Source organism: Poecilia reticulata, chromosome 5 (assembly GCF_904066995.2).
Source record: "Poecilia reticulata chromosome 5, P_reticulata-male-v2, whole genome shotgun sequence".
In the NCBI taxonomy this organism is placed as follows: domain Eukaryota; kingdom Metazoa; phylum Chordata; class Actinopteri; order Cyprinodontiformes; family Poeciliidae; genus Poecilia; species Poecilia reticulata.
This window is the reverse complement of record NC_088834.1, coordinates 28,279,679-28,299,104: the sequence shown is the minus strand read 5'-3', so window position 1 is coordinate 28,299,104 and position 19,426 is coordinate 28,279,679. Positions and strand designations below refer to the sequence as shown.

The 19,426-nt window shown below is 39.1% G+C and overlaps 1 protein-coding gene across 1 annotated transcript; it reads right to left on the bottom strand.

Moving 5' to 3' along the window:
- Positions 1 to 3,137: 3,137 nt before the first annotated feature.
- On the bottom strand, positions 3,138 to 5,646 carry setmar (SET domain and mariner transposase fusion gene). Its single transcript, XM_008403377.3, has 2 exons — positions 5,455 to 5,646; positions 3,138 to 4,208 (listed from the first exon to the last, which is right to left on the bottom strand). Exons 1-2 carry the CDS (start codon positions 5,566 to 5,568, stop codon positions 3,444 to 3,446), a joined length of 879 nt encoding a protein of 292 aa, XP_008401599.1. The 5' UTR covers positions 5,569 to 5,646; the 3' UTR covers positions 3,138 to 3,443.
- Positions 5,647 to 19,426: the final 13,780 nt, after the last annotated feature.

The window sequence follows — 19,426 nt, the reverse complement described above, 5'->3', positions numbered from 1 at the left end:
CCTCCTGCACTCCAGAACTTCCTGCTGGGCCCAGTGCAGGTGTCCTGGGCCAAATTTAACTTAACATCTGTGATGGGAGGAGTCAATGTGAGAAACCCTTTTCACACCATCCTCTCTTAGCAGGAAAGAGACACGGCGCTCTACGGCTTACCCCGTGGAGGGGGAAAAAAAACCCCACACAAATTCAGTTGAGTGCTTCATGGACTGACGCCTTATTCTGTATTAACTGACAAAAAAAATTAAATAAATCAACAAAAGTGGGGCAAATGTTTCAACTGGAACGTTTAAAATGTCTTCACCAGCCGAGACCCTGAAAATAAGCTTTGAGTTTTTTTTTTCTTTTTTTAATTTGGCTGCAGGATTCAAGGCAAGGACATCTGCTCCCTCATCAGAGACGTGCTCCAGTTTAGAACAAATCGACTGCCAGTAGTAATTTCTCCGCTGGTCACTCAACCCGAAATAGTCGGGGCCCTTTATCAATGTGACGCATAATCAAGCTGCATCTTGTCATCTGTACCCCTTTGAAACATAGTTTGAAAAGACATACTGGGAAAGTTTGATTAAGCTCAATCAATTAATATTTAACCATACAATACCATCATTTCATGTGATACATTAATTGCTTTTTTTTTTTTTTATGCGGCTATTCCTGCATTTCAGTTCTTACAGCTCCAAGCAAATTCAGCTAGGTTTATAATTAATGAAATTTAATCCGGCACCATCAGAAGCCACCTAATTAATGAATAGAGTTGATGTCATTTTATGTCAGTCAAAATCCAGCTGTACTCTGACGACTTTAAAGATTCGTTAAGAGAACTTCAGTGAACAAACAGCGTCATAAAAACTAAAAAACAAAACACATTGTATAAAAAGTTGTGGAGAAGGTTAATTAAAGTTGATGCTTATATCTTTGGTCATGAAGGATTTCCTGTAGCAGTCTGTATTCCAGCAAGTCTGACAAAGCCTCTGACTGAAGACATTATAATTGTGTAAAAGTCTCATAAGGAGGATGCTCAGAGTTGTCCATCATGTTCTTTATAATATGAAGAATGAACGACTTCAGTCTCTAAACTGATAAATCACATACAGCTGTACTGACTTAAATGCCTACCACACAGATTTACTTTTTTTTAAACAAATCATGAAAACAATTTTCCACTTACCAATTATGCACTACTTTGTGTTGGTCTATTTCATTAAATCTCAATAAAACACACAAAAGGTTGTAGTTGTAATCTGAGGGGAAAAAAAGTGTGGAAAAGTTCAAGGGTTATGACTAAAAGGCTCTGGGCAGTTTTTCAAACCTCAGTGGTTTAAAGGGATCACAGCAAAACGTGATCCCTTTTTGCTCTCTACGGCTTTCCCTCCACGGGGGTAAGCCGTAGAGAGGACCGTGTGAAAAGGGTTTCTCACATTGACTCCTCCCATAATGGTATGAGAATATTATATATATTATATTTCATTCTCGTGTTAGGTTTTGGGCAGGGGGGTTACACAGGGAGTTTTGCAGGGAAGTTCACCTCATGTGATTAAGTGCCGGTTGCTAGGTGACAGTGCTGGAGAGGAGCCGCTCTCGTTCGCAGCCGTTCTGCCGAGCAGATCTGAGATCAGCCATCGCGAGCCTCCCGAATCAGCCAGTCTCTGTCCAAATCACCTCCTGTACACACCGCCAGTTGTCATGGGGATTCCAGGGACATCTGACTCAAGAATGACATGAGTCATGGATTTAAAAAAGAAAAAAAAGCTTTTCTTCTTACACTGACGTTTTAAATATTGAATTGAATTCATCCAAAGGCAAAAAGGAAATATCCCGCAGTTCTAGGTGTTCTGCTAAATAAAGTTTACCACCATTGACATTTCTTCATTATAAGCAAAAACAAACGAACAGAAGAGCTAAAAATGATTTGAATTATCCAACGATTGAATTAGAAGATGGAACTTATGTTTCGGTGTTAATTTTCTCCCATTTCCCTGCCCTACTTCCCTACAAAGACCAGAGCATCAAGCTACACTTCTCCACGAATGTTGAACATTTCTGATTATTCTGATTGCACCCTATCAAATACCTTTGATTTGGCTGCATATTGTATGCAACTCCTCTCATATATTCCTTCCATATTCATCTTTTTTGTCACACAATTGTTTCTATGAAGGCCTTATGTGGAATCACCCTTTAGACCTAATGACATGTTGAGCAGCAGTTGGCAGCAATGGGCCTTTCATAACGATATGGAGAAATTGTGGTTCTGCCTCTTTTACAGAACTCCTTTAACTCGGCTGCATTGGAGGATTTTTGATAATCAAGGTCATGCAGAAAATTTTCTTTTAGAGCCGTTAAGAGTTGGACTTGTCGGTGTGCTTTGGATCATTGTCTTGTGGCATAACCCAAGTGTGAATGCACCCTTAAAATATTCTCACGGTACTTTTTGTTACTTTCAATTAAACTAGAAAGTGTTAAACCAGTCCCAGATGAAACTCATATGAGAGGGAATTTACTGTAGGTCGACACCACAATTGCAGAATCCAGTCAACTCGCCACAGTGCACCGATTGACAGAAGGCTTTCGGTGCCGTCTCTCCACCACCACCCTCCTCTCCACCCCGATGTGGCTGCAGCACTGGTCCCATTTCAGGATGAAACATGGTCTCCATCCTAATTAACCCAAATGTGGATATTAATAAGATGAAAGCAGGTCTAGACTAGAAATGGGGCAGATCGAGAGGAGATGGTCCCGATTTCGGAATGGTCACGTTAACGCTAAAGTAGGACACCTTCGCCCCTCCTTTGCCGGGGGAATAAAGTCGGTCTCTATATAAACTTGTACCCCCCCTCCCACCTCTCGTGATCTGGCACCACGAGAAGCAGAGAAAATATGGAAGAGAATGGGAAATTACACATCACAATGATAAATGTTGAACCAATAGACACATAAATATCTATAGCTAACAGGAATTTGGCCCTTCTAATTTGCAGAAGCCTTTGTGTCTGTCTAAAGAAACTTGTTAAACACCAGTGCTTGTGGTGTGAAAAATGGAAGGAGACAGACGGAAAGTCTGTTGGGACACAACCAGGACAGGAAATAAATATCCCATATCAGGTGAAATGAGTTGGAATAACAACAGGTTTACTCCCTTAGATAAATAAAGCATTTTTTTTTATTATTCTTATTTATCTTATTCATATCTGTTTTTACAGCGAGTGGGAGGCAGCATTAAGACAGGGGGAGAATCAGAAGGGAACCAAACAGGAAACAGTGACGAGTGAAGCCATGACTCATCCAAACGATTGTGCTGGAAACTGCCGATGCGCTCCACAGTCTTGTCTTAATGAGCTGCTGATCTGACCGAGGGTCCAAGGAAACTCATCATGGACCAACTGATTTTTTTGTTTGTTTGTTTCTTTTGTTTTGTATTTTTTACAGTTGAGTTAAAAACAACTTTATTTCAGCCGAGGATCGATAAATCGAGCGGAAGGAAGCGCGCGCAGTTCACAGAACTGCAGTGGCACTTCTTCCTCTTCAGTCCGTCCCTGGATAGCACCTCTACGGGCTTCTGGGCGCCATATCTTCCCGAGTAGTCAAACGTCAGTTCCTCCTGTGCGTGTATGTCCCTTACGGCGAACAGCGCCAGCCTCGGTATGGCAGAGTGAACGCGAACAGGCAGCATGTACAGATTCGGTGCGCAGGAGTGGTTGAGGAAGCGGCCCACGTTTCCCGTCCGAGCGGGGTCCACGAACGTCTCTGTGACGGAGTCCATCCCCGCGTGCTCCCTGACGGAGATGATGTAATTGTTTTCCTCGACTCTCTGGCTGAGCTGTCTGCATTTGGCCTCCGCGAAAGTGATCACCTCCCCCGCATATTCGCACACAAACGTCCCGCGAGGGATTTCTTCCGTTGTTCGTACTCCCCAGCCCTTGCTCCTCGTGCGGCAGACCTCCAGCTTGAGGCGGAGCCCCCTCCCTACCACGCGGTTAGAGCAGGTGTCGCTGCAGGTACAAAGGGCATTGCACTCAAACACGGGAGAAGAGTAGCCGGATTCGGGACCGTCGAGGTTCAGCAGCCTGCCCGTCTCATCATAGGCCTTGTCGGACGTTTGAAGGCAAGTGCAGGTCTCGGGGTGGCAGGAATGGGAAATACAAGAGCAACCAGGAAGGGTGACTTCACTTGGATCTACGGAGTATCCTGGGCCCTGAACGTTATCTGTGGAATACTGGAGAAAAACAGAAAACTACAGAAGCTGCACCAGATTAATAATGAAAAAAAAAAAACTTGGAAAAATATTCATATGGCCTGAATAATTACTGAAGTTTTACATCCATAAACTTATACTTTGTAGGGATTTCTGTGAGCACAATGTGGTGTATAAAAGTAAAAGGGATGGAAAAAGATACATCCATCTGTGCTTAACACCAGCGACCGTTGAGTGAGAGGCAAGGTACACCCCGGACAGGTCACCAGCCTATCACAGGGCAAACAACCATGCCTACACACACACAGACATACACACATAAGGGAAATTTAGAGAGACCAATTAATCTAGCTGTCATGTTTTACCCTGGAGTACCAGGACAGAACCCCTGCATGCACAGGGAGAACATATAAGCTCTACGCAGGTCGGATTTTGAACCCAGGACCTTCTTGCTTCTAGGCTACAATGCTACCAACTGTACCACAATAACATGCTTCTGTATAATAGTCTGCTACATAAAATATGTGGATGTTTGTGATTGTATACTTTTGCAAGGCACTATACATGTAAAAAGAGTGCAACTAGAAATAAAAATTCATGAAATTAATGAATTTTCATGTCAGTAAACAAGTCAAACAGGTTCACAGCTCAAAGATGTTACTGCTTATCTCTTAACAAAAGGTGTGGCAATGTTTTACATTCTTTTTCAGACTATAACTGTCATTCATTTGTAATCATCTTACAGAATACGTAACCCTATCTGTGGGCATAATAAATCAGTCTACATCCTCCAACTAAGGTTGTAGAAGGGCAGACATTGTTTGACTTTATACAAGTTGTAGACAGGTTATGTTTGCAGTGATGATTTACTGACACCTGCTGGTGAAACAAGATATTTCAGCTGATGGAGGTGAGGCTTCTCAGAGCAGATGGCTACAGTTTAAAAGGCATTTAATCTAATACCCACAAGGTATTATGTTTTATTATTCATATAAAATAATAACAAAAACAAAACAAAAAATAGAAACACCCCGGACTCATTAAATGTCTACTGCATTCACAGACCAAGCAAGTATTAAAACTATTTTAGTGTTCACAACAGCAGCTATGGATGTTAAGTTGTAAGCAATTTTGTTCCGGTTCTGACAATTCCGAGAGCGCAAAACGGCGATTCTGCGCTTCCCTTTTTTTCTACCTCAAAGTAATAATTCAGTTACTGTTAGCTACCGGGGGTATTTATCTGCGGAAAGGATTTGGGTGTCGTTACCTTGAATGTCGGGGGTATCAGAGCTTCGCATAAAACAGGAACATCCTCCAAGCCGCCGCTCAAATCCACACTGTCCTCAGCCATGCTGTGGACCAGCTGTCTTACCTGCAGCATGTCAACAAACTGAATCAAAACCAGAAAAAACAGCTTCCGCTGATGAAGTTAACGACTATCTCCCCCTAGCGGTGAGTTGGAATCATGACATCCTCATAAGAGGTGGCGAATGACGCTACCTTAAAATAAATAAATAAATAAATAAATAAATAAATAAATAAATAAATAAATAAATAAATAAATAAATAAATAAATTAATTAATTAAATAAATAAATAAATAAATAAATAAATAAATACATGCTTTGTCTCAATAAAGAATTTGATGGCACATATTTAAGGTCAAACTAATTTTTAAAAAAGTGTTTTGAGATACCAGAATCTTATTCTACATCACATATTTAAAATGGAAGCGGTTTTAAATGTTTTGCTAAGTTGCAACTTGTCTTTAAGTTGCCTGTGAAACGTTCAAAGTTTCATCAGCAGATTTTAATCTTTTGGAAACGGTGTCATACGCACAATTTTTCTCCACATATAGAAATAGTATGGAAACAAAAAAGCTTAAATAAAAATAAATACATTGATAGAGACATAGTCATCATTGCATAGTTATTTGAGGATAAAAGTAACCATTATGGGAACATCATGAAAGCGATAAGTGCTTTCCACTGAAATATAAAGTTTGCCTCAGATGTGAAAGTTGTGGTATAGCAGAGCTGAAAGCTTAATTTATCAAAAATCAAGTCTGATCCCTAAAAACTGGGGGAATGGATAATAAATGCACAAATAAGTCTATAAGGAAAGGTCTACAGTTATAACATGGTCCAAAGGAAAGTTTTTCAGGAAAACATAATTTAGTAATATAAATTGGAACTGGTAATTTAGTTTTAGTACTGTAAATAAAAAATAAGGAAACTTACATAATTGCTATAATGCAATGTGAGAATAAAATCACTACTATTATTTAAAGAGTGTAATTGGTTTTGCACAAAAAACAATAGATGAAATAAATACGATTGGCTTTAAGTAAAGGTGAGAAAAAGAGCTTGACATAAAAACAGCTGTTTTTTTTTTTTACTTATTTTTGTAATTATACAAAATTATTAAAAAGTATATATATATTTTTTCACTCATATCAGAAAATGAACTTCAGATTCATTCAGTGAAATATCCATCCATTCATCCATCCATTTTCTTTACACCCCTGTCCCTCAGTGGGGTCAGGAGGGTTGCTGGTGCCTTGCTCCAGCTAACGTTCCGGGCGAGAGGCGGGGTCACCCTGGACAGGGCAACACAGAGGCAGACAGGACTAACAATCATGCACACACACACACACACACACACACACACACACACACACACACACACACACACACACACGCACGCACACACACACACACACACGCACACACACACACACACACACACCTAGAGACAATTTAGAGAATCAGTGAAATATTTGACTGTTAAATGTAACTGTAGAAAGTTACTATTGTTACAAAAAGAAAGTTTTCTTTTTCAAAGTTTCAGGGAAAAAAATCTTCATACAGTCCAGAACTGCAGAAAGGTCTGGTAAAGTGATTGCATCTCTGTATTTTGAACACTAGGGGGCGTGCTCTCCACATAAGAAGGAATAACAGGACGATTTTTAAAAAAGATCAGGAATATTTGTAGTTAGGTAAAAGTAATGTATAAGTATCAGAAACTTTTGAGGCTAATTAAAATTTCAACACTTAGTCCTTGAGACCATAAAGACATCAGTAAACCAAACATACAGGGAGGTTTCAGTCTTTAATATGCAAACCAGTCAGCATAACTAAAAACATTCTCCATTAATAAAATTGTCTGCTAGGGCTAGTAAACTGTTCTGTATGCAAATACCTTTTTATCTTGTAGGCTGCAACAGTGACTGAACCAGGAGAAGACAATGCAGTACATATTTAACTCCTGAAGCTAGAAGGTCAGACAAAACTAAACTTCTCTGAATTTTTTCCATAGGATGGAAAAATAAACAGGGAGATGGTAACATATGTTGTATAATTATGTCATTGTCAGTAGGTGGTGTTAAGAACTTCACACAAAATCAGAGTTTGTTCCCTTAAGATAACATTAGCCCTTTTTTTCTAAGCAACTACCTCAACCACCCAGCTTCAAAATTGGACATTAATCAATTTAACCTTTGAATTTGGGTTGAAAACTTGACCCTTTTGTGTTGAATTAACCTTGGGCTGAATCAGTCCATTTTTGTCATGTAACTGGGTTTCCAAAATAACCCAAACTGATTTGATTTTAGGGGCTGCACAGTTGCGTAGTAGGTAGCACTGTTGCCTTGCAGCAACACTTTCTGCATGGAGTTTGCATGCTCTTCCTGTGCATGTGTGGGTTTCTTTCTGGGTACTCCGGCTTCCTCCCACAGTCCTGGTCTCTCTAAATTCCAGGGTGTACCCCACCTCTTGCCCGAAACGTTTGCTGGAGATAGGCACCACAATCACAAAAAGGATAAAGATCATAAAACAGTTTAACCCATATGAATGTTTTAGAATTAGAATATTTCACAGTTTATAATGTTCTTTTAATGGGCTCCCCCACTTAGGTTATGGTACATTGTGAGATTATACTTGCATCTGACCAGATTATTATTATTCTCTTGTTTGGAATGTCTTTGAGGGACTTCAATAGGCTTTACTTGTTAGGAAAACGTGGGAGTTTGATGACAACAGACACTCTGGGATGCTGAACTCTGAAGCTGCGCTACAACTGGTTGGAGAGATAATGAACCCAAAGCCCATCAGAGCCTGTTCTCTGGAGATATTATCAACCACTGCTGCGTCTGATACCGCGCTGATGGACTTGGCCTTAAATTGTCGGTGATGCTTCTCCCAGGCTGCAGGGAGGAGAGCTGTGTTGAGGAGGCCAGAGGAGAACAAAAGAAATTTCAAAGCTTTCCCTCATCTGCCTTGCCAACTTCGAGAAATATAATGACGGCGGTGACCCGGGAAACACCGGAGGGGTTGCTACAAGGATTAGCTGTGTAATGGAGCTGGGAGGCAGACGTGGAAATTACTAGAAACTCTAGCTAGGTGAACACAGCAGGGTTTGGTTCAGGACGGCCTACGCTGCATGAGTCGCCTCATGACACTTTCGGAAGTTTAGTTTGGCTGTCAGCGAACTGCGGGGATAACGTTTTTAACCACACCACAAGCTAATCAAACATGGAGTCAGAGGTGTTCACCAGCACCCAAAGGCAACCGCTGTAGCTTCCTGACGAGCTTTGGAAAAATAGAAATGGGTAACAGAGCGAGATACAGCTAAAAGAGAAAAATCCTACTTTTCAAACTTTTGCTCATTTTTCATTTACCAAATTATCACAATGAATTGAAACGGTGTTTGCGTGTCTGTGTGGGAACTCAGACTGTTTGCTAAATCTTTGAATGGTTCGAGAACAATTAGAGACCTTTGCTGTTGTTCAAGACTTTAAGTTGATTTATTAAGGATGTTCGATATAACGACACCGACATCGGTATCGGACGATATTAGTCCTTTTTTTTTTTTAACAGATTGATGTTGGTCCAATAAATAAAACTGTGCCGATATTTATCTCCACCTTATTGCCGTTTGTTTCTGGAGTTGGTTGGTCATGTGACAGTGATGGTGATGCAGCGCAGGACTGTGGGAAGTTTAACCAAACCAGCAGTGCTGAAGTCAGCAGTATGGTCATTTTAGTCAAGGTACCAATATTGGATGTAGGCCCACATTTTCACATCATCAGCACATCCCTATTATTTACTGAATTCACTGTACTTTGTATTCTGCGGCATAAAAAAAAAAACCCACACAACTTTCTAATAAGATACTAGGGCAACCTAAACATTTCCCCATTTGTTATCTTTCATGCTGTGAAGTAAATGAGCAACTCTATAAAGGTGAGGCCCATTTGGGTTTTGTTGGCTGACCTTTCCCAGCCTGCTTCTAATGCCATTCTTGTTGCAGGAGGAGAAGACAGAGGCACTTTGAATCAAACCAAATTATGTGGAAATGTTGTTGTGCTCGCCCGGGGTGTACGCTGCAGAAGTAGTCGTGGTAACAATGAGTTGTTGTTTAATAATCGCTCTAGAAACAGTTTGATGCCGAGAAATCTCCTCCGCTTTTGTCCCGTTAACTTTTTACTTTCGCTACCATGGCAGCTACTTCCCACCATAGCAAATGAAGCCGAGTGGTTATCGTTTTCAACAGTCTTATCACTACTGTTTTTAGCGTTTAGATTGTCAGTCTTACTGACGCGCACACAAAATGCTTTCTGCTGGAGAAAAGCCGCCACCGGTTACAGAACGAGCTCCATCAAAAAATACAGTTAAAAAAGAGCTTCAAGCGTCCGAGACCGAACACACACTCAGCCTGGCAGAATGCTCCAGGCAATACACAGCACTTCTTTAATTGGGCCCTGAGAGAAAACACCAGAACAATCCGCCGAACAATTTATTATGCATTATACAGATGATTAACATCACAGACATGTGCTACGTTTCCATGCTTCTCCGTGTTTCGCCACTTTCTTAAACGGCCCAAAAACCTGGGTACAGCTTATTCTTTTTATTATTATTATTTATTTATTTTTATTATTATTTATTTTGAAACATATTATCACCAACTATCCAGATTAATTTCCAATGGCTGTAAGCTTTGTAAAGGTGCATTACACACACATTCACAGCTTTTTGCTTCCCTTGGAGTAAAAGTATATGCATACTTTTATGATGGGGATTGGACATTTTCTTTGGATAATGTGCAACACTGAACTCTGCGTCAATGTTAACAAAATTACGGGGCTTTTTTTGTTTCCTTGCGTGCAGAAAAGCCCCACTTTTTTGACAGGTATAGGCATCTTTTTGTTTATATTCATAAAGCAGGGACATCGATTGTACATTATGTAGACAAAATAGGACAAAAGTAAATTGGCTCAGTTCTGAGTTATTTTCTGCAAACAAAATGAATGATAATGGTGGGAACTTCTGTGTGAAAGTGACGTTAGTATTTTTTTTTAACCCAAATACACAGCAGCCAGTGCAATCTGAAAAGTAAAATTGTCCCATTTCAAAGATGATTTGCTTTGAACGGCGTTTAAGTCTGTTAATCTAAAATAACGTGAAACTTCATGTAGCGACGTTCTGAAGACTTACAGTTTCTCCCCAGTCACTTTTATGCATTTCTCACATCACCATTAACATCCAGAGCAATTCTCAAAACTGTTAGTACACACTGCAAAAATTCATCTGAGTTTTGCTCAGAATGAATAACTCGTTCCTCAAAAGCAAATATTAACATCAGTGAAAGTGTCAGTGTCACCAAAATGAAAAATCCTGGCAGCATTGTTCCATGTAAACAAGAACAGGAATCGTGTGAAATGGACAGATTTTGAGAAATAGTTCAGCATGTTTCTCTGTAATGACTCAAGCAATAAAGAAAAGATGATTAGTTTTAGATGGAGTGGCTATTCAGGCTTTATAGTAGGGCTGTAGTGATACAATAATCTCAGGATATGATACATGATATTCTGCTCACAATACGATATATATTGTGATACACAGCAAACGATACAATTCAATACACTTTTGCGATTTTCTGAAAGATTTTAGAGGGACAGAGTGATTTTGGTGACATTTTGTGACTGTTGGATTGAATTAATTTAACTGAAAACTGATTAAAAGCACCAACGACACAATACCTGGCTCTGGTTGGACATGCACACAGACTTAAAGTCGACAGCTGGACAAAATGAATCAAAGAAGTGGTGAGAAAACATGTTTCTTTTAATTGAAACAGTACAAACTGTAGCTTACATGCATTTGTAAAGTAAATAAAGTGCACCAAGTACCCTGCTCTGAATAGTTTGATACCTTTTTAACCTTCACACTTAACATCTGAAGGAATCACTCTAAGCCTGATGACCTAATCACTCCTTCAGCGATGCAAGCAGGGAGTGAGCAAGGTGACAGTTGGATGTTACGATACTTGCGGATGAATATCGATTTTTTTTTCTAGGAAAGAAAATATCAATATATATTGCAAAATCAATATTACACAGCCCTACTTTATAGGTGTAATTAATTGTGACTGAGACAACATAAGGAAATGAAAATGTTAGAAAACAGCAGAAAATTGAAATGTTACAGCAGTTCAGAGAATTTTCATTCAGATCAGAGAAATGTTTATTGGGACATTTTTTGACACGCTACTCTTAAAATAAAGCTGCTTACCACTTTTCTATGCTGTAGTAAATAAGCGTTGCTGAATATAATACAGACATGCAAAGCATGAATGCATGATGCTTAAATAATGATGTAATACTTGTTATCCAGACAGTTCTTTGTAATAATGCATATTGTTTAAAGAACAAGTTAAATTGTTCAACTATTACCTGTTTAAGGTGTTGTCTGTTCTCCCTTAATTTGATTAAATGTGTATTTTCTAACGGTAAAAAAAAAGTATAATTAAGAATTTTTTGTTGCATATTTGAATATGATTTTCAATCTAGATATAAAGGACATAAGACTGGGCCTCTGTCTGTTCCAGATGTCTTAGCTGATCTATTTCTCAGGTTTCTATCCCGGCTGCTGCGTCTCTGAAGACGTCGGCTTTACCTCCGTATCGGCACAATCAGGGCTGGCAGGTTTTAGTCCGGATCAATGAGGCGAGGCCGACGTGAATCTCATTTAAAATAGGAACTATGGGAACAATAAGACTCCAATTTCTCACGATTACATTTGAAAAAGTTGCATCTGTATGTTTTTTTGTTTTTTTTTTACCAACGCAGGAATAAGATGGATTTTCTGTCAGTGTAAAAACTTAAACTTGACTTCCTGTGCACAGCTAAAGAGAGGGGAAAAAAATAAGAGACTCAGTGGAGAACACAGTTTAAAATGATTTAAAATGATTGTTGAAAACTCCACAGACTGTGGTGAGAACGTTTGGTTTGTAGGAGAGGAATTATAGGAGTTCAGGTGGGACTTAGCAGGTAATACTCGGTATTTAGTTTATCTGGTTTATTATGGATTGCAGCTGTTGGGAAGTGGCCAAAAATCCAGGAGCGATGAAGGTCAAGAGCAGCTTTGTAAGCGTCGAATATGGAAGTAATCCTTGTTTTCTTTTATTGCATGTTGACGTTCTGATTGGGGACAAGAAAGTGAAACTGAAAAAAAATCTTCAAACTACTTTTCATATTCAAGTAAAAAAAACAAACTTGAATCTAAAAAGTAGTTTTGAACATTGAACAAAATCTGATCTGATTCTTTTTTTTCTTTTGATCAAACTTTATGGCCCAAATTTAGCTCCATACAGGAGCATAATGAATTTACAACAGAAAGAAAAGAGGGAGGAAAATGTTGGTACTTTGCAAATAATTAACATTTTCATTACAATACCACAATGCTGATATTAACGACAGAATATTACTTTGTTTATCTAATCTATTTTTTTTTGTATTTGAGGATCTGGAACAACAACACAGACTCACCCTGCATGACAACCGCCTGCTTCCATCAAGAGGTGTAAACTCACACCTCTGAAACAAAGAAAAGAGCCGACGCTGATCCCTCTGAAAAGTGACAGTGGTTACTTTCCTCGTATGTCACATTTCGTTACAGTAGAGGGAAGTGAACCGTCAAAGCTGGCTCTTGTGAGGATTACGAATGACAGTGGATGGTGGCACTTTGCTTAAGAGAGAAAGAAAAACGGCTGTGTATTTTCTCAAGTGGAAGCACATTTCTGTTTTCAGTGTTAAAAAGTGTTTCTGTAGAGGCCTATGTTTTACCGTTCTTTAAAATTGATTATTAGCAGCAAAAATTGGAAGATGTTCAACCCATTTGAGTTCCAAAAGCTAAAGAAACCCCAAAATGACTTTGATTTCTTAGATTCCTCTTCTCAGGAGTAGGCCTGTCACAATAACAAATTTTGCTGAGCGAATAATTGTCTAAAAAACTATTGCGATAAACGATAATATTGTTTCAAGACCTTTTGACACCGATTTAATGGAAATGACGTAATAATGCTTGCCATTTCCTGTCATAGATATACACTATATAACCCTATATACACTAACCCTAACCCTAACCCAAAAGAACACATAACACTGGAACTGATAAACTAAATAAACAAAACAACCAAAAACAAAAATGAAATGGATTCTCAGTCTCCATTAACAAAAAACGTACTTGAATAAAAAGTAAACAACATACTACACGACTTTTTGCCCCCATTTTCCCTTTACCACAATCTTAGAACTTTGGCCGTTCTAAGATTGTCGTGGTGATTTGATTTCGTAACCGATCATCCTGTAGTGTGATTTAGATCGTCGCAGCTCCGATCTACATCAGGGGTTTTCCCCGACTGGGAGCTTAACGTTGAATGTGACAGGTAGCCAATCAGAAAGCACGAATTCTCCTCTGTGCTTTCTGAGGGGAAATTACGGAGGGGAATCCCAAACAGCTGATACGGCGCAACTCAAAGTCCAGCTGACATCGGAGATGATATGTGGAACCAACATTAATATTTATTTAACATTTTGTGCAGAGAATATAGAAATGACAGGGGGAGGAGTTGGAGCCAAACTGCTACCTCAGTTGATGAACCCGGTAGGTTTTCAGCTGTTCTTCGTTAACGTAACATAAATAGGTTATAATGCTTTTCATTCAGTCAGGACTTTACGCTGACTCTAGCCACATGCATTGCAGGTAGATTCTAGTAAAGCATTGATTAATGACTGATTTTAAAATTGGTTAACTGGACTTGTAGCCATTATTTTGTGCCCATGTGGCTGGACACCACATGGCACGATGAACTCGATCGAACCGTTATACCTAGGATTTCTGTCAGCTAATGTGTCTCAGGTTTTGAAATTATGGGCTGACAATCAGCCGACAACTCGTGTCTTGTGCGCTGGACATTACACTAAGGAAACGAGGAAGGGAGGGTCAGTGGAGAGCACCGGAGTTTAGCCTTTTTTTCATTCAGTGTCATCAAGAGAAAGAAAAAAAGGCAGGAAGAGACGATAAAGACGATACTTAAAATGAGGTCGATAGATCTAATTTATCATGCGATTAATCGATTAATCGATTTATCGTTTATCGTGACAGGCCTACTCAGGAGTTCAGCTCACTGTGATGAAAGTTTCGATAAGCTAGAGGAAAATAAGGTGAATAATTAAAAACTTTCTTCAAAGATGCATGTTAGCAAAGAGGGACCCCAAATGTGACATTATACAACTTTTACATTAGCACAGTGTCACCTGCATGTTGTGTTTTTTTGTTGTTGTTGTTTTTTTTTTTTACATCAGAAAACCTTGGATTTCTCTACTAATTTAGAATAAGACCAGGAAAAAACCCTGACAGATACAGTAAACACATGCATAAATACGTGGGTAGCTTGGTTTTGTTTACCACTCTATCAGCATTTGAGAGGAAGCTGTGGATGTTCTGCCTGCTGTGCTCCTATAGCGGCTGCCGGAGGGCAGCCGTCTAAAGAAGCTACTCAGTGGGTGGGGAAAGTCCCTGGTGATGCTGCCAGCTGTCCTGGGAATTCTGGTAAATGAAGGAAGTGTTGCAGCACCGATCCTCTGTGCAGCCTTATGAATAATTTCTAGCTCAACTCTGTTTAACCACTGACTCTCTTTTGGATCTTACGTATTTTGACAACTAAAAATAACATGTCAAGCTAACATTAGCCTTGTAGCTAATATTAGTTGGCTGATGCTAGCATTTTGGTTAATATTAACTTAATCCATTCAATAAGGTGACTGTATTTTGACTATGGTCACCTTTACTAAATTATAGTTTATCTATACAGCTCTGGAAAAAAATGAAGAGACCACTGCGAAACGATCAGTTTCTCTGGTTTCAGTTTTTATAAGTAAAATGAACATTGTTCCTTTAGTCTATGAACTACTGACAAAATGTCTCTGTAATTCCAAGCAACAATTTTGTATTTATTTGCAGAAAATGAGAAATGGTCAAAATAATGAAAAATATACAGTGCTTTCCTCAAATAATGCAAAGAAAACAAGTTCATGTTCATTTAGAAACAACAAAACTGATGTTTTAACTCAGGATGAATTCAGAAATCAATATTCGGGGGGGTTGAGCCAGAAAGATGGATCTGTTCATGTTCTGAAAATGGAATTTTATGTTTTTATTCTGTCTTGGTTTTTTATTATTATTATTATCATTTGCTCGTTATTAGCATAATCGGATTAGCATATCCAATCCCCCCCAAAAATTCGACTTTATTTACATTTTGAGGAACTTCCTCCTGCATACGGCAGACAGTAGCCGAGGTTCGCCTTTGCTGCAACCCGCTTATTCTTCACGCCTTTGAAAATGGATAAGATGTTTTTGTGATTTCCCACCTGCAGGGCGTTAACCTTGTCAGTTAGAGCCCAGGCACTGGGGACGTCTTTCACTCAGCAGCCAAAGCTCACAGGTGGATCGGGGGGGGGAGGAGTTGTCATGGAAACAAGCCACTTGGATGGGACACAGCGCAAGCAGCAGCAGCAGCACACGCTTTGAAAAGCTTTCATTGATAGCTGTCCCGCCGAGCTGATTTCCGGCCTGTTACTAGGTTACCTGCTGAGTCTGAGGGAAAAAAAGGCTTATTCGTTTCCTGCAGATAAAAGCATGGCAGTGGATGCATTACAGCTGAGGTTTGAGTGTGAAGGTCATCCTTCCTCTGCCTATGAAAGCCACGTTTCTACAGCCTTTTCTGATATTACACGACTAAAAATGAGCGGAAAAGAGGAATAAATTGGCATTTTGTAGTTCAAAAATGTGACTTCCTATTGAATGTAGCGAACCATGAGAATTAGCATATAGTGAATAACATCACTGTCATGTAAAAGTCTCCTTCATATCCTAATTTGTTTGTTTCCTTTAGACTTAATTTACCAGAACCGACCTAAATTATGTTACAAACTGATTTATCAACAAGTCCAATCAGAACAAAGGGTGAACAAGCTAAAGTTAGCGTAGCATTTCAGCAAACTGCTCCATATGAAAACGTCTTTCTGCAGGAGAAAGAATAGAGTTTAACAATAAAGCCATGTCTGCTTCAGGAAACTATAGTCGCTTCATTTAGCGATTTTAATCAATGTTGAAGCAGCATATTGATGATAATCTACAGAAACTCTGGAACAAAATAAAGTATGTATGCAGTATTATTGTACTGAGTTTACATGGCAGGGTTTTCAATGAAATATCGAACTGCTGTCGGGAAATATCAATTCCAAATGACATAAATGGGAAGTCAAGACTGAAACTCCAGGCAATTAAATTTTTTGTCATGGGGCCCAAGATTCCTGGCGGCGTCGCTGGGTTGGATACAAACACATTTTTCCAAAAACTACAAGAACTCGCATAATGCTGTCATTCCACATCACAGTCGTGCACTAAATTATGTGGATCTTTCTCATAAACCCCCCCAGAAAACACATTAAAGCTTTAAAGTTCTGGAAAAGTTTAAATGCCGTCGCAAACACAAATGGTTTATATCAACCAGAAGTGAGGCGGAAGCACATTGTGCACAGATACAAATTGTCAATAAGTGGCACATTGTTTTCCTCAACGCCGTTTGTCTCCGTCTCGGCGCGTTGAGAAAGCTTGCCAGGTTGTCGGGGGAGTCTAAACGAAGACGGTTTGATTGCACCTGGAGGCGCAGAGCTGTCAGTCAACGCCAGAAACTGCCAGAGCTTCCAGGCCCTCGTTTGAGATCTGCTGCTTCTACACAACGTGCAGATGAACTTCAGATTTGAATTCGGGGATTTTTTTTTCTAAGAAACCGGAAAAATAAACATTGAACAGTGATAGTGAAGATTAAGAGAACACTTTAAAGGGGCGACTGTGGCTCTGTGGGTAGAGTAGTCATCTTGCAATCAGAAGGTTGTAGGTTCAATTCCAGCTTCCTCCTGCCAATGTGCCCCTGGGCAAGGCACTCAACCCCAAATCTGCATATTGGTGTGTGAATGTGACTAGTGTAAAGCACTTTGAGTGGTCAAAAATGATTGGATAAAGCACTATATAAGTTCAGACCATTTACCATTTATAGCACATGGAACATAAATTGCTGAAATCACAACAGTGATTATGTTAGTCATTCATGACCCCCAGCTTGTAAAATTTCATGTCTACACTATTATACATTCTTTATTTCAGCTGTTTTTACAAATATAACTGTTTGGAGTACCAACACACTAGAAGGAAAGCTGCAGCTCTGGGTTCTAGTTGACAGATTTCTCCATTTTCTCCGCAGGATGTTTTGCATTTACTGTAAGCCTTCTGCTCAGAATGTGATTTAAAATGAATCTCTGATAATTGCATTGTAGAGAAAAAATGTTGTCGAAGTTTGTATTTTCCATCTTATCTTCATCATGCGTAGGTTATTAGCCTGTTCGTAGCAAACAATGACAACAACATCCCAAGATAACATGACGAGCTACTGCTTCAATAACTATATAGTTTTAAAATCATACATATGTGCTGAAAGATTACAAAGAGTTATAAGTATGAATATCATATCAATTTGGGGGTTTTTATGGTGGGATGATGACATACCACACATGTCAGTGAGTCATAAAAAGAAAGCAATATTTATATCTAGATGTTTTGTGATAATAATGGATTTCCTCTAATCACAGAATCTAATTATTGAAATGGACACAGAGGCACCAAAACATTTTTACTGGTGATGTTGATAATGAGGCCACGTTGTATTCATGTCCCATTAGGGACTGCCGCTGCTAGCTTTTATTCTCCTTCAACAAACCAACTTGTTTGGGACCCGTGTCCCATGAGTGTCCCATATTACCTGGAGGAATCGAGGGGAGTTTTTCAAACTGGAAGCACGTCACCGTAACAAAATAATGTGAGGGTGTGCAGCTGCCAGTGATGTTGGGTAACAGTACAAAGAGCAGTGAACAACAGCGCAGGACTACCTCCGAACTTTACCTCATACAAATAGTAGCTGCATTTCCAAGGACCATGCAATTGCGCAAATTGGAATTACGAAAATAAATTAGCTTTATGGACACACACTCATTTAGAAAAAACTTGTCACTATAAAGTTTTTATGCAATTCTTGGGTGTGTTTTTTTTACTTTTTTGGAAACTACAATGGAAACATATTTTTCACATCACATGATCAACAAAAAGTTGCTACTAGTGGCAGAAAAAAAACTAAGATGACAGGAAACAGTAAGAAAATGATGGGTTTAATTTTTAACTTATTGTGTGAACAAACTTCTTCACATATCATTTTTATTGCATTTGTTATTAGAAACAATTGCAAGTTTTTGTTTTTCTATATTAGTGGAATGTCAACAAAGTTTTGCCCATCTTTGTAACGGAAAAGCAGCCGGTGATGCTTTTGGGTGTGTGAACAAATCAATGATCCAAAACACATTGAAACTGGTGTAGGGAGATGGATTATACCAGCTAACAATATACATCTGGAATGACCTTCACCAAATTTGTATTAAAAATTTTAGATGAACTCTAAAATTTCTCATCTCTGTCAAGATGAGAAACTAAATATTGAGAGAGAAATGTTCCAGAAACTCGTCGATGGCAACAAAATAAGTGTTTTATTACCATGAACGAGTTCAATGACACATGCAATTGGAGTGTATGGATGAATAATGTGAAATGATTCTTGAGACAGCATTTGTTGTGAATTGGCACTATATAATAAGCAAATTTACCTTTTTCCCCCCCTCCAAATGTAACAATAAGGCATAACGTCAAACACTTATTTTAATTTCTTTCCACAGGAAACGTCTCCAAAAAAAATAAGGCATTTATCCCTGAATGGACTTATACACTGATCTGAATTGTATGTTGTTTTTGGAGTAATGGCTTCTTCCTCTCTGAATGGCCTTTCAGC

Excerpts from the sequence above, each read along its gene's own strand:
- setmar (XM_008403377.3), bottom strand. The coding sequence starts at position 5,568 with ATGCTGCAGGTAAGACAGCTGGTCCACAGCATGGCTGAGGACAGTGTG. Across the intron at positions 4,209-5,454 it reads TGATACCCCCGACATTCAAG|TATTCCACAGATAACGTTCA; the intron begins GTAACGACACCC and ends GTTTTTCTCCAG.